Consider the following 14,788-nt stretch of genomic DNA (forward strand, 5'->3'; position numbering starts at 1 on the left):
GGTCCACGTCTTCATATAGCCCCCATATAACGGTACCCCCCGATATTCGGTATTTTGATGATTTTAGCGACATTATTTACCGGAATCGTTTCAAATTTGGTATTTGAAGTTCGTAATGGACACTTCATCCAAAGTCAAAAAATGAGACATGTAGGTCCACGTCTTCATATAGCCTTATATAACGGTACCCCCGATATTCGGTATTTTAATGATTTTAGCGACATTATTTACAGGGATTGTTTCAAATTTCGCATGTGAAGTTCGTAATGGATACTTCAGCCCATGCCAGAAAATTGTCTGTGCAGGTCCACGTCTTCGTATAGCCCCCATATAACGGTACCCCCCATGTTCGGTATTTTGACGATTTTAGCTACATTATAAACAGATTTTTCTTCAAGTTTCGCATTTAAATATTGTAATAATTTATGACAAAAGTTGCCTATGCAGGCCCACGTCGTCGTATAAGCATTCGGTATTTTTAAGATTTTAACAGAATTTTTAACGGTTTTTTTTTTGGAAATTGCCAAATTTGTACCAAATGGTGGAGGGTATTAAAAGTTCGGCCCGGCCGAACTTACAGCTTTTTTACTTGTTTCTTTTCAGATTATTATCAAGACAGTTGTCATCAACAAAATCACGATTACAGATTTGTAATCAATGTTTCTACTATACAGCTAGATTAGATCTAATGAATAAGCATAGGGTAGAGTGTAGTCGGGTTGTTACCGAAATGCCCGAGCCAGGAAAAGATAGTGTAGTTTTTAATAATTATAAAAACAGCTAGATGTACCATTTGTCATATATGCTGACTTTGAGTGTGTATTAGAAAATGTTAGGGGAGAAGATAAAAAAGTGAATAAACATGTCCCTTGTGCATTTGGTTTCAATATTAAATGCTCCTTTGATAGCAGTCTTGATAAATTCTTTATTTATTCTGGAGAGGATGCTGCTCAGAAATTTGTAGAAAAGTTAGATGAAGAGTGTAGAAAGATTTATAATGATTACTTGATACTGAATCGCCCAATGACACCGTTAACACCTTTAGAGATAGAGACATTGATGCAGAATCTTGTCACATATGTGATAAGAAGTTGTATAATGATACAGTTCGCGATCATTCCCATATAACTGGTCAATATAGGCGAGCTGTACATAATGAGTGTAACTTGAACTATACTATTCCAAAATTTATCCCAATATTTTTTCATAATTTTTCGGCATACGACTGTCATTTATTTGTGAAAGAGCTGCTAAGTACCATACTTGGAAAGACAACTATTATTCCTCAGAATAAAGAAAGTTATATTCCATTATCACATAATATTGATATGGAAAATAAACAAACATTGGAATACAGATTTTTAGATTCGCTACGGTTTATGGCTTCAAGTTTAGATGTGTTGGCTAGCTATTGTGAGAATTCTGCTCTATTATCTATACGGAAACATTTCCCGAAAAATAATGAATTTAATGCGAAGGAAAGGTAAATTCTGCTATGAATAACTGAAATTATTTAATAAGTTAAATGAAACCTCTCTTCTACCCATTAAAGAATTTTATAGTAAGTTAAATGATAGGAAATGTAGTGAAGATGAATATAATCATGCAATTAAAGTCTGGGAAACATTTAATTGTAAAACTTTGCGTGATTATATGGAATTATATTTGAAGACTGATGTGCTACTCCTCACTGACGTTTTCGAAAATTTCTGGAAATCGTGCAAAAGTATTCATAAGCTAGATCCCTGTCAGTATTATACAGCACCTTGATTGCCATTTGACGCCATGCTTAGACATACTCAGGTAGATCTAGATCTGCTAACGGATCTAGATATGTTCAATTTCTTTAAGAATGGCATTCGTGGGGGTTTAACACAATGCTCGAGAAGATATACTAAGGCTAACAACAAATATATGGAGAACTACGATAAAAACTCCCCTTCGAGTTATCTATTATATATCGATGCTAATAATTTATATGGATGGGCTATGCAGCAATATCTCCCACACAGAGAATTTAAGTGGTTGGAGCCGCAGGAAATGATTACAAATCCTGAGGATATTAAAAAATTCATACCAAATATAGATACTGGTTATGTTTACGAAGTCACCTTAGGCTATCCAAAAACTCTCCACGATGAACATAATCACCCTTATTATGGTTGGCGTTGTCGTAGGCGTTCAAGTGTCGTAGACGTAGTCGTAGGCGTTGTCGTAAATAAAAATTTTTGGTATTATGTACAATTTTCGACTACGTCTTTTTTGTAATAGATGTAAAAAAGCAGGGTGCTCTGGAATAATAAACAATTGTAGAATTTACGAGCTACCCGGTTAAAAGAAATAAATGCGTCAGTTGAAATAGTTGAAGTAAAACGATCATTTGTTTAATTAAATATTGAAATATGTTAAGTGTTGGCAATTTTTTATCTGAGGATGAAGATGAGTATATTCAAAATGATTTAAACGTGAGGCGAAAAATATTGCGGCAAGAGTCTAACATATTTTCCATGACTGATTCCCAGTAAGTAAAATGTAAAATGAGGAAGAATAATAAACAATTGTAGAATTTACGAGCTACCCGGTTAAAAGAAATAAATGCGTCAGTTGAAATAGTTGAAGTAAAACGATCATTTGTTTAATTAAATATTGAAATATGTTAAGTGTTGGCAATTTTTTATCTGAGGATGAAGATGAGTATATTCAAAATGATTTAAACGTGAGGCGAAAAATATTGCGGCAAGAGTCTAACATATTTTCCATGACTGATTCCCAGTAAGTAAAATGTAAAATGAGGAAGAAGCTAAAATAAATATTTTTCTCTAGATTTGTTAGTTACTTCAGGCTTAGTAAGGATGCATTTAAATATGTTTTGGGTCAAATCACTCCAGACCTCCGTAACCGGGTTAAATCTACAAGTGTCCCAAATACACTAAAACTAGCCGCAACAATGCGAATACTGGCTGAAGGAAGTTATCAAAAGGGTGCTGGGAACGATTTCAATGTCAGTTTATCACAGTCGTCTGTCAGCAATGTGTTCCGCGAGTGCATAGAAGTATTGCATAATAAGCTGTGTCCAAATTGGATCTCTTTTCCCACCACTGAAGAAGAGAAATATGAAATTAAGGAACATTTATTGCAAAATACTGGATTTCCTGGTGTGATTGGATGTATTGATGGAACGCACATAAAAATTGTTGCGCCAAGAATGGAAGAGAGATTCAAATACTTGAACCGGAAAGGATTCTACAGTCTCAACGTAACGGTGGTATGTTGCATAACTTATAAATAATGCAAATAGCTTTACTCTCTGTATTATTGTAGGTGTGTGATCATAAATTAAGAATTAGATATATTTCATCACACCATCATGGATCCGTTCACGACTCGTTGGTTTGGAATACAAGTGATTTGAAACAACACATGAAAGAAAACTTTGACAATGGCGAAAGAAATACATGGATATTAGGTACATATATTAAATAAAATTAGTTATGACTTATATCAAGTTCGTTGTTTTAGGTGACGCAGGATATCCATTGGAAAAATTTTTAATTACGCCATTTAGATCAGCTGACGAAGGCTCACCAGAGTGTAGATTCAACAAAATACATTCAAAAACAAGAAATATAGTTGAACGAGCAATTGGGGTGTTGAAGAACAGATTTCGTTGTATATTAGGAGCGAGACAATTGCATTACACCCCTGATATATGTGGAAAAGTAACAGCAGTTTGTGCAGCGTTACACAATACTTGCATACATTTCAAAATTGAAATGCCGATAGTTAACGCAAACCCCTACTTCATGACAGATTCAAATGATGTTGAAATGAACGACGATTTGAATGCATTAGACATAAGATCATCAATAATGCTATCTTTAAGTAATTAATTCATTTTATTATTAATTATCTTATAAAAAGTAAAATTAATTTTTAATATTTAAATATAAAAGCTATGCTTTAAGTTATAACATAAATAGTTTCACTGAAATCCACTCCTTATTTCTTCTAATTCCAGACGTCTCTTTTCAATTTCAATTTCATCTTTCCTACATCGCAATAACTCCTTTCTGAATTCCGCCTTATTTTTATATTCTTCTTTAAGAAGTTTTAATTTTTCTTCCTTTAACTTGTAACTAATTTTTCTTTGTTTTAACAACTCTTCATTCAGTTTGTAGTTTTTGCGTTGGTACCTCTCAATATCATTTAATGATCGTTTAACATCAGTATATAATTCTGTTTGCACCTTCAGCTGCTCTTCAAGAAGTTCATATTTGTGGTCACTTTTCTTTTGTCTTTTTGAAGAAGTCGTTGGAACCTCTTCCTGAAGTTCATTTTGATTCGGGTTATTTGTGCTTACAGAGGGAAGCGTACAGACATCTTGGATGACAACAACCTGCTTCTGTTGCGTATTTCGGTGAAATCTGTTTACGCTTGGAGGAGTGGGTATGCAGGGATTGTGGTTTTCTTTGTCCTCGCCAATTTCAAACCCAGTATTGGACGCTGTTGAATTCCAATTGCTTGGTTCCCTGCATTTACAATTGTCTCCAATTGTAACAGGCGTGATGCTGCTTCCTCCGTTTCGCTTAAAATGAACTGCTTGAAGGGCCCTCCACCTGTAGCACGACATTCTGCCTTGTTATGAACAAGCTTCTTCCTCAATTTAAATTTGTAGTCGGCCCAGACTTTCATCCAGGCTTCGCCAGTTCGAACCGGCGGTCCCAAGATATTGAGTTTTTCACCAATTTTGTTCCATTCTTCCTTAATGTTAACTTTTTTCAAGCCACTGCTGTAACCTCTAGCCAAATTTGGATTCCTTTGCAAAATCTGGATCATTTCATCAAATTGTTTTTTCGTTGTGACTTTAAATCTAGAAAAATATAAATGTTAATAGCTTTACATACATACATATATTTTTGTAATGTTGATACATACTTCTTATTCAAATCCATTTTGTATATAATTTATTCTTTTGTAAACTCAATTTGGGAAAACTTGTGTGTTGTCGGCAACAAAATCTCTAACGACTAATTTTGCAGCATTTGTCGAATTAGAACGTGTCTTGTGGTACGAAAATTGTAACAGAATTTCATACAGAGTTGTAATTTCTCGCATACGACACACAAAATACCAATTAGTCGTTACGACGCGTCAACTTGCAATTTTCGATACGACTACGCCAGCCATAATAAGGGTGAATGATTTGCCGTTTTGTTCAGAGAATAAAAGGGTTGGAGATTCAAAATTTAATAAATTAATAGCTGACTTTGCATCGAAAAAAGAATATGCTATACATTATATGACATTGAAGCAATGTCTAGATAACGGATTAGTATTAGAAAAAGTGCATAGGGTTATATCTTTTGCACAATCGCCATGGTTAGCCTCATATATTAATAAAAACAATGCTACTAATGATTTTTTGCGAAACTTTTATTGAATTTGATAAAACAATGTTTTTGATAAAACAATGTTTTTGATAAAACAATGTTTTTGATAAAACAATGGAAAACATTGACAAGCGTAAAGACATAAGATTAACAACAAATTGGAGGAATAAACCAAACTTCATAGCATTGCAGAATTTTTAGAAGATCTTTGGGCTGTTCAAATGGAGCGATTATGTGTTACATATGATAAGCCCATATATTTAGGGTTCTGTATACTTGAATTAGCTAAATGGAAAATGTATGGTTTCCATTACGAATATGTGAAGAAGAAATTTGGTGAACGTGTAATTTTAAATTACATGGATACCGATTCCTTCATATAAACGATCTATACGGAAGATGTATGTGAAGATAGTATAGATGATATCGATCTACACTTCGACACATCTTCATACCCAGAAAATAATTTGTATAACATATACGTCGTAATAAAAAAGTTATAGGTATGATGAAGGATGAAAATTCTGGTAAAATAATGCTTGAATTTGTTGGGTTAGGTCCGAAAATGTATTCGTATAAGGTGGATAATGGGGGAGAGATTAAAAAAGCCAAAGGAGTTAAAAAGTGCGTCATTGGGCGACATAATATTAATGATTACAAGAATAGTTTATTTAATGAAAAAGTGACAAGTGATACTATGTTTTACTTTAGATCGAAACTTCATGAAAATATACAAATGACTTATATAAGGTGGTATTAAATTTAAAAGATACAAAAAGAATGGTTAGAGAAGACAAAATAAGTACATATGCCTGTGGACATGTTGCTATAGAATGGGAAAACAATTTTAGGAATCTTTATAATGAAGCAATGGATATCGATTCAATGTTTTTTTAATTAATAATCATCATCATTAATATATATTCATTATACTTTATTTGTAAATACCTATTTTGTAAATATATAAATATATTATAATTGTAGAATAAAAAACACTGTGATATATTTTTTAAAAAATTCTTTATTGTTTTATTTATTTTCATAATCGGTAGTATTATAATTAAGTGAGTATAACTATTACATAATTTTGCGAACAATACCATTTAATGGGTTATATTCAATCAATCTATCATGAAGGATAAGGGAATATGCGGATATACCTGCAGGTATTTGTGTATTAGTTTCAAATTCAACTCTTACATATATTGGTCCACTTTTAACAATTCCGTTCTGATGGCTAACATCAATTACAACAATCGGGGTATCCTTAAATTTCTCCCATGATAGAATGGGTTGTGGTTCTTTCAAATAGTAGTTTTGTTGAAACTTTGCATACATATCGTATAGCACTGCATATCTACCTTCATCAAACTTCAAGTTTAAATCATCATATGGATATGTTTCTGAATTTAAATGAACCTTAACATTAACCAAATTAGAATGAATAAATTCAATGAATAAATTCATCAATTACAACAATCGGGGTATCCTTAAATTTCTCCCATGATAGAATGGGTTGTGGTTCTTTCAAATAGTAGTTTTGTTGAAACTTTGCATACATATCGTATAGCACTGCATATCTACCTTCATCAAACTTCAAGTTTAAATCATCATATGGATATGTTTCTGAATTTAAATGAACCTTAACATTAACCAAATTAGAATGAATAAATTTTCCTTCCTTTTCCAGAGCGAGTAGAATAAAGCGAGGTCGTTCTCTATTAGTTGACAACTTCACATTCCACTGACATTTGGTTGCACCTTGGAATGTTGGATTAAAATGAAAATACCAACTTCGAAAAGCGATAAGTAGAGACTTTCCATTGTTTACAATTTTCATAATCTGCAACTTTGACGGATCTGATAAACGTATGTGGGGTATTCTCCATGATATGTTAGTAATTTGTAACTTTAATTTTTCCTTAGGATCTATAGAATAGCAGGCATTATGATCTGTTGAACTGCGCAGCATATTTAATATTATTTTTTGATAATCTTCTGCAAACCCCAATAGCATTTTAAGGGGTATAAAAAATTAAAAACACTCAAAGGTCTGATAAACGTATTTGGGGTATTCTCCATGATATGTTAGTAATTTGTAAATTTATTTTTTCCTTAGGATCTATAGAATAGCAGGCATTATGATCTGTTGAACTGCGCAGCGTAATAAGATCATGCTTGCTATTTAAATTTATTTTTTTGATAATCTTCTGCAAACCCCAATAGCATTTTAAGGGGTATACAAAAATTAAAAACACTCAAAGGTGAATCATCACCATTATTCCATCCAGCATTTCTCATAATATTGCTTTCAAGACTTGTGAGAGATGCAAAATTTTTTTATGGTGCTCGATGCTCCTAAATAACGTGTACGATCAATTTCAATACTATTGAGTTCATATCGGATTTCATCAAATAAGAATGCAATGCAATTGTTGCGTAAGCGAGCGTTTGGTGTAGTTTCTCCTGTTGATGTTGTAATTAGACCTTCAACGTAAATGTAACTTTCGCTCGGTAAAACATATAAATCTTGATTTTGTATTGTGATTCTTATTTCATTATTATTTTTAAAAGAACGGCATGTAACTATGATAACCTTTTTTTAATAATGTTATCATCTGAGAATAGTGCATCTTCAACGTTTAATATTTCAGACATTTTCTTTTATGCGTAATTTAATAGATTTCAAAAAATGTTTATTTTTTTCCATCAGTAATCGTCTTTTAGGTTCGATTGTCTTTATAGGAATGTGAGATTCTTTCTGCTTTTTTAAGTATTTGTTATAGATAATCATTTTGCTATAGGTCTTAAATGCAGAGAAATTTCTTCACCTCGAAAATTTATTTGACGTTGTTCTTGATCAGTAATCCAAATTTTGAGAGAACTTATTTCTTTCACATTCACTGGTAAATAAATCAAGTTAAGTTTTTAAAGTTTTCAATAATTCGTGCTGTGAAAAGTGATCACAAATATTTCAATATTTAAGGAGTTATTGCCATTTTATAGTTTTCAATAATTCATGCTTTAAAAAGTGATCACAAATAATAGCTAAAGTCGCCGAAAACTCTATATTTAAGGAGTTATGGCCATTTTAAAGTTTTCAATAATTCATGCTTTAAAAACTGATCAAAAATAATAACTAAAATCGCCGAAATCTCAATTTTAAAGTTTTCAGTAATTCATGCCTTAAAAACTGATCACAAATAAGTAGTAGTGTATGTAATACGACTTCTGATGCAGGAAATGGGATCGATTAATTAAAATTTTATCTATCATGGATTACGTGCCAATCCCTTTTGGCACGTGACGGTTCTTTTTATGTGAATATCAAGGAAGTATAGCTAATTAGTATTCTGATCGTGTTAAATTGAAATTAATTGAAATCATGTGAAAATTTGTATTAAAATGGTGTAAAAGAATTAATTTATACATATTAATTTAAAAGGGATAATATGTGCAGTTCTGAGTGCCCATATTATTGATTGAAAAGGTTAATATATTCTATTCTGATGGGTGTCAATGCATATTGATAGAAAAGGTTAATATATTCTATTCTGATGGGTGTCAATGCAACAGGTCGATCTTGCAAGCAGTTGAAATATTTGTAGGAAAAGATTTGAAAAATTAAAATTGTTCTAAGTAAGAAGGTCGGCTTTGAAGAAAAAATTTACGTGACAAAAATAAAAGAGTATGTTCTTGTAAACAATTGAAATGATATTAAGAAAAGAATAGAAAAGGTTGATTAAGATAATTATGTAGGTGGTAGGGATAATATATTCAATTATGCGGGTGTTGCTAAAAAAGGTTGAATAATAAACAGTTGCAATGGCTGTAGCAAAAAAATTAGAAAAGATCGGTTTAGATAATTATGTATGACCTAGGAAAAGGTTGATTTTGTTAACAGTTGAAATGGTTGTAAGAAAGGGATTGAAAACAACATTTTCCGTTCAATATGTACGTGACAAGAAAGATTGATCTTGTAAACAGTGGAGTTGTTTGGAGCAAGGTGAGCATTGTTGTTATAGTGGTTGTAAAACAAGATGATACTTTAAGCAGTGTATACGTTTTACACATTCTGAAGAAAATCAGTGAACATATAATTGGTATATAGAAAGGTGATGGTTTTATGTATTGTTATAAGATATAGAGGGTGAGTATGTGTCAGTTAGAATTGGAGTTGAAATTTTGTCAAACAAAATCACTTTGTGTTGAGACTTCAACTGAAGAGTATCGAAAACCACCAAACAATTTTTAAAATTATTCATTTCATTTGTAGTTTCTGCTCTAAGGAACTGGCCAGTAAGGAATCTTATATAAAACATTGCCAATTACACAAAAAATCTGCTATATATGTATAAGATTTGTGCATCATTCCAAGGCTTTGGAATACACTTCCTAAAATATCATCCTTACCAAAGGATTTTGTCGCAGCCCCAGCAATATATACAAAAGCTTCAACCATTACATCACCAACAACAAAGTGAAGAACAATCAACAACAGTTCAACAACAGCAGCATATGTTGGAGCAACAACCGCAGCAACATATGTGTGAACAAAAAGAGCACATATATGCACAACATCAGCAGCACATTTACAGTCAAAATCAACAATCACATCATCAACAGCAACAGTATGAACAACAACAACAACAAAATAGAAATTATCAGTGTCAACAACAGCAAGTACATCAGGATCAGCAACATGATCAACAGCAGCACTTCCAACAGGTAAATTAACATCAGCAGCAAATATATCAACAACAGCAAATATACAATCAACAAAACCTTCAACAGCAACCACAATCGCACCATCAGCACTTCCAACAACTGAATCAATTGTCTGAGCAACATCAAACACATGAACAGCCGAACTCACGTAGTCAAAAGCGAATTCGTCAGCAAGAACAACAATTTTGTGAGTCTTGCAATGCTGAAATCCCTAAAATATTATGGTCTAAGCATTGTAGGACTCAAAGTCACATAACCAAATGTAATACGGAAATAATTGACGAAAACATCACTTTGATAAAAAGTGGATTTAAAAATCGTGTAAGAACTTATCAATATAAATGTGATAGAGTTCAGATTGACTTCAATGAATTCCCAACAGATTCTAGTCAACCGATATTTCAATTATTGAAAAAAGATTTAGCTGAGCTGACAATAATAAAGTTCAATATTATTCTCATTGCGGAGTATGTTAAGACATCTGATGACAAAATTATTTCAACGAGTATTAATCACTCAACCAAGATGTCCCAAATAACTTCTGCCGATTGTATAGAAGAAATATATAAAGTTCATATTGATTCTATAAAGAAGAAAATGGCTGAATTTCAAGAGAGATAGTTGAGAATAAAAAAATCCTCTCCAATTAAGGGTTCCGAATATATTAGAACCCCAAAAGCGCTATATAACAGAAAAGCCTGCTGGAACATTTCCAATGATGATGCATATTGTTTCAAGTGGTGTGTTATTGCAGCATTGGACACACCTCCATTAACAAACAAAACAAGACCTTCCGCATATAACATACTTGATATAGGTGCTGATAAAATCATGCTAAAAAATGGGATAATCCTCAATTTTGATGGATTGTCATTCCCCATGGAATTAAAAGCTATCTATAAATTTGAGGAGAATAATCCAACAATTAGGATAAATGAGTTTGGACCTTTTTATAATACTAAAGAGGAAAAAGCGTCGCACATTAATTTAATTTTATTGGAGGATGACGATAAAGCTCACTATATTTTAGTGAAAAGTGTGTCGAAGTAAGCAAAATTTTCAAAGAATATGTTAATAATTATTATATTTATTTTATTCATTTATTTTCTTTATTTTATTTTTTTCTAATGAATAAGCATAGTGTAGAGTGTAGTCGGGTTGTTACCAAAATGCCCGAGCCAGGGAAAGATAGATAGATAGATGTACCATTTGTCATATATGCTGACTTAGAGTGTGTATTAGAAAATGTTAGGGGAGAAGATAAAAAAGTTAATAAACATGTCCCTTGTGCATTTGGTTTCAATATTAAATGCTTCTTTGATAGCAGTCTTTATAAATTCTTTATTTATTCTGGAGAGGATGCTGCTCAGAAATTTGTAGAAAAGTTAGATGAGGAGTGTAGAAAGATTTATAATGATTACTTGATGCTGAATCGCCCAATGACACCGTTAACACCTTTAGAGTTAGAGACATTTAATGATGCAGAATCTTGCCACATATGCGATAAGAAGTTGTATAATGATAGAGTTCGCGATCATTGCTATATAATTGGTCAGTATAGGGGAGTTGCACATAATGAGTGTAACTTGAACTATACTATTCCAAAATTAATCCCAATATTTTTTCATAATTTTTCGGCATACGGCTGTAATTTATTTGTGAAAGAGCTGCTAAGTACCATACTTGGAAAGACAACTATTATTCCTCAGGATAAAGAAAGTTATATTGCATTATCACATAATATTGATATGGAAAATAAACAAACATTGGAATATAGATTTTTAGATTCGCTACGGTTTATGGCTTCAAGTTTAAATGCGTTGGCTAGCTATTGTGAGGATTCTGCTCTATTATCTATATGGAAACATTTCTCGAAAGATAATGAATTTAATTTAATGCGAAGGAAAGGTATATTCTGCTATCAATATCTGAATTCATTTAATAAGTTAAATGAAACCTCTCTTCCACCCATTAAAGAATTTTATAGTAAGTTAAATGATAGGAAATGTAGTGAAGATGAATATAATGATGCAATTAAAGTCTGGGAAACATTTAATTGTAAAACTTTGCGTGATTATATGGAATTATATTTGAAAACTGATGTGCTACTCCTCACTGACGTTTTCGAAAATTTCAGCAAAAGTATTCAAAAGCTAGACCCCTGTCAGTATTATACAGCACCTGGATTGTCATTTGACGCCATGCTTAGACATACTCAGGTAGATCTATATCTGCTAACGGATCTAGATATGTTTAATTTTTTTAAGAATGGCCTTCGTGGGGGTTTAACATAATGCTCGAGAAGATATACTAAGGCTAACAACAAATATATGGAGAACTACGATAAAAACTCTCCTTCGAGCTATCTATTATATATAGATGCTAAAAATTTATATGGTTGGGCTATGTAGCAATATCTCCCACATGGAGAATTTAAGTGGTTGGAGCCGCAGGAAATGATTACAAATCCTGAGGATATTAAAAAATTCATACCAAATTCAGATACTGGTTATGTTTACGAAGTCACCTTAGGCTATCCAAAAACTCTCCACGATGAATATAATGATTTCCCGTTTTGTTCAGAGAATAAAAGGGTTGAAGATTTAAAATTTAATAAATTAGTAGCTGACTTTGCTTCGAAAAAAGAATATGCTATACATTATGACATTGAAGCAATGTCTAGATAACGGATTAGTATTAGAAAAAGTATATAGGGTTATATCTTTTCACAATCGCCATGGTTAGCCTCATATATTAATAAAAAACAATAAAGAGAGACAAAACGCTACAATGATTTTTTGCGAAACTTTTTTTAAGTTATTGAATAACGCAGTTTTTGGTAAAACAATGGAAGCGTAAAGACATAAGATTAATAACAAATTGGAGGAATATTAATCGTCACAAGCTAGGAGCTCAATCGCTTATAGGTAAAGCAAACTTTCATAGCATTGCAGAATTTTCAGAAGATCTTTGGGCTGTTCAAATGGAGCGATTATGTGTTACATATGATAAGCCCATATATTTAGGGTTCTGTAAACTTGAATTAGCTAAATGGAAAATGTATGATTTCCATTACGAATATATGAAGAAGAAATTTGGTGAACGTGTAATTTTAAATTACATGGATACCGATTCCTTCATATAAACGATCTATACGGAAGATGTATATGAAGATATTAAAGGTGATATCGATCTACACTTCGACACATCTTCATACCCAGAAAATAATTTGTATAACATACCACGTCGTAATAAAAAAGTTATAGGTATGATGAAGGATGAAAATTCTGGTAAAATAATGCTTGAATTTGTTGGGTTAGGTCCGAAAATGTATTCGTATAAGTTGGATAATGGGGAAGAGATTAAAAAAGCCAAAGGGGTTAAAAAGTGCGTCATTGGGCGACATAATATTAATGATTACAAGAATAGTTTATTTAATGAAAAAGTGACAAGTGATACTATGTTTTACTTTAGATCGAAACTTCACGAAATATATACAAATGACTTATATAAGGTGGTATTAAATTTTAAAGATACAAAAAGAATGGTTAGAAAAGACAAAGTAAGTACATATGCTTGGGGACATGTTGCTGTAGAACGGGAAAACCATTTTAGGAATCTTTTAAAGGAAGCAATGGATATCGATTCAATATTTTTTTAATTAATAATCATCATCATTAATATATATTCATTATACTTTATTTATAAATACCTATTTTGTAAATATATAAATATATTATAATTGTAGAATAAAAAACACTGTGATATATTTTTTAAAAAATTCTTTATTTTTTTATTTATTTTCATAATCGGTAGTATTATAATTAAGTGAGTATAACTATTACATAATTTTGCGAACAATACCATTTAATAGGTTATATTCAATCAATCTATCATGAAGGATAAGGGAATATGCGGATACACCTACAGGTATTTTTGTATTAGTTTCAAATTCAACTCTTACATATATTGGTACACTTTTAACAATTTCGTTCTGATAGCTAACATCAATTACAACAATCGGGGTATCCTTAAATTTCTCCCATGATAGAATGGGTTGTGGTTCTTTCAAATAGTAGTTTTGTTGAAACTTTGCATACATATCGTATAGCACTGCATATCTACCTTCATCAAACTTCAAGTTCAAATCATCATACGGATATGTTTCTGAATTTAAATGAACCTTAACATTAACCAAATTAGAATGAATAAAATTTCCTTAATTTTCCAGATCGAGTAGAATAAAGCGAGGTCGTTCTCTATTAGTTGACAATTTCACATTACAGTGATATTTGGTTGCACCTTGACAATCCCAACTTCGAAAAGCTATAGGTAGAGACTTTCCATTGTTTACAATTTTCATAATCTGCAACTTCGACGGATCTGATAAACGTATGTGGGGTATTCACCATGATATGTTAGTAATTTGTAAATTTAATTTTTCCTTAGGGTCTATAGAATAACAGGCATTATGATCTGTTGAACTGCGAAGCATAATAAGATCATGCTTGCTATTTAATATTATTTTTTGATAATCTTCTGCAAACCTCAATAGCATTTTAAGGGGTATACAAAAATTAAAAACACTTAAAGGTAAATCATCACCATTATTCCATCCAGCATTTCTCATAATATTGTTTTATATGAGAGATGCAAAATTTTTTATGGTG

General features: G+C 31.8%; 2 protein-coding genes across 2 annotated transcripts; one reads left to right on the top strand and one right to left on the bottom strand.

Moving 5' to 3' along the window:
* Positions 1-2,551: 2,551 nt before the first annotated feature.
* On the top strand, positions 2,552-3,925 carry LOC131801118 (putative nuclease HARBI1). Its single transcript, XM_059119227.1, has 4 exons — positions 2,552-2,772; positions 2,824-3,265; positions 3,322-3,466; positions 3,520-3,925. The coding sequence occupies exons 1-4, from the start codon at positions 2,654-2,656 to the stop codon at positions 3,888-3,890; spliced, it is 1,077 nt and encodes a 358-aa protein (XP_058975210.1). The 5' UTR covers positions 2,552-2,653; the 3' UTR covers positions 3,891-3,925.
* Positions 3,926-4,428: 503 nt separating this feature from the next.
* LOC131801054 (uncharacterized) lies at positions 4,429-5,205 on the bottom strand. Its single transcript, XM_059119019.1, has 2 exons — positions 4,936-5,205; positions 4,429-4,870 (listed from the first exon to the last, which is right to left on the bottom strand). The coding sequence occupies exons 1-2, from the start codon at positions 4,950-4,952 to the stop codon at positions 4,429-4,431; spliced, it is 459 nt and encodes a 152-aa protein (XP_058975002.1). The 5' UTR covers positions 4,953-5,205.
* Positions 5,206-14,788: the final 9,583 nt, after the last annotated feature.

The sequence above is a fragment of the Musca domestica genome, unplaced genomic scaffold (assembly GCF_030504385.1).
Source record: "Musca domestica strain aabys unplaced genomic scaffold, Musca_domestica.polishedcontigs.V.1.1 14, whole genome shotgun sequence".
In the NCBI taxonomy this organism is placed as follows: Eukaryota; Metazoa; Arthropoda; class Insecta; order Diptera; family Muscidae; genus Musca; species Musca domestica.

Bases quoted from the DNA above. Each gene is read 5' to 3' on its own strand.
- LOC131801118 (XM_059119227.1), top strand. From the start codon at position 2,654: ATGTTAAGTGTTGGCAATTTTTTATCTGAGGATGAAGATGAGTATATT. The intron at 2,773-2,823 runs GTAAGTAAAATG...ATTTTTCTCTAG, and splicing joins TTTTCCATGACTGATTCCCA to ATTTGTTAGTTACTTCAGGC. The intron at 3,266-3,321 runs GTATGTTGCATA...GTATTATTGTAG, and splicing joins ACAGTCTCAACGTAACGGTG to GTGTGTGATCATAAATTAAG.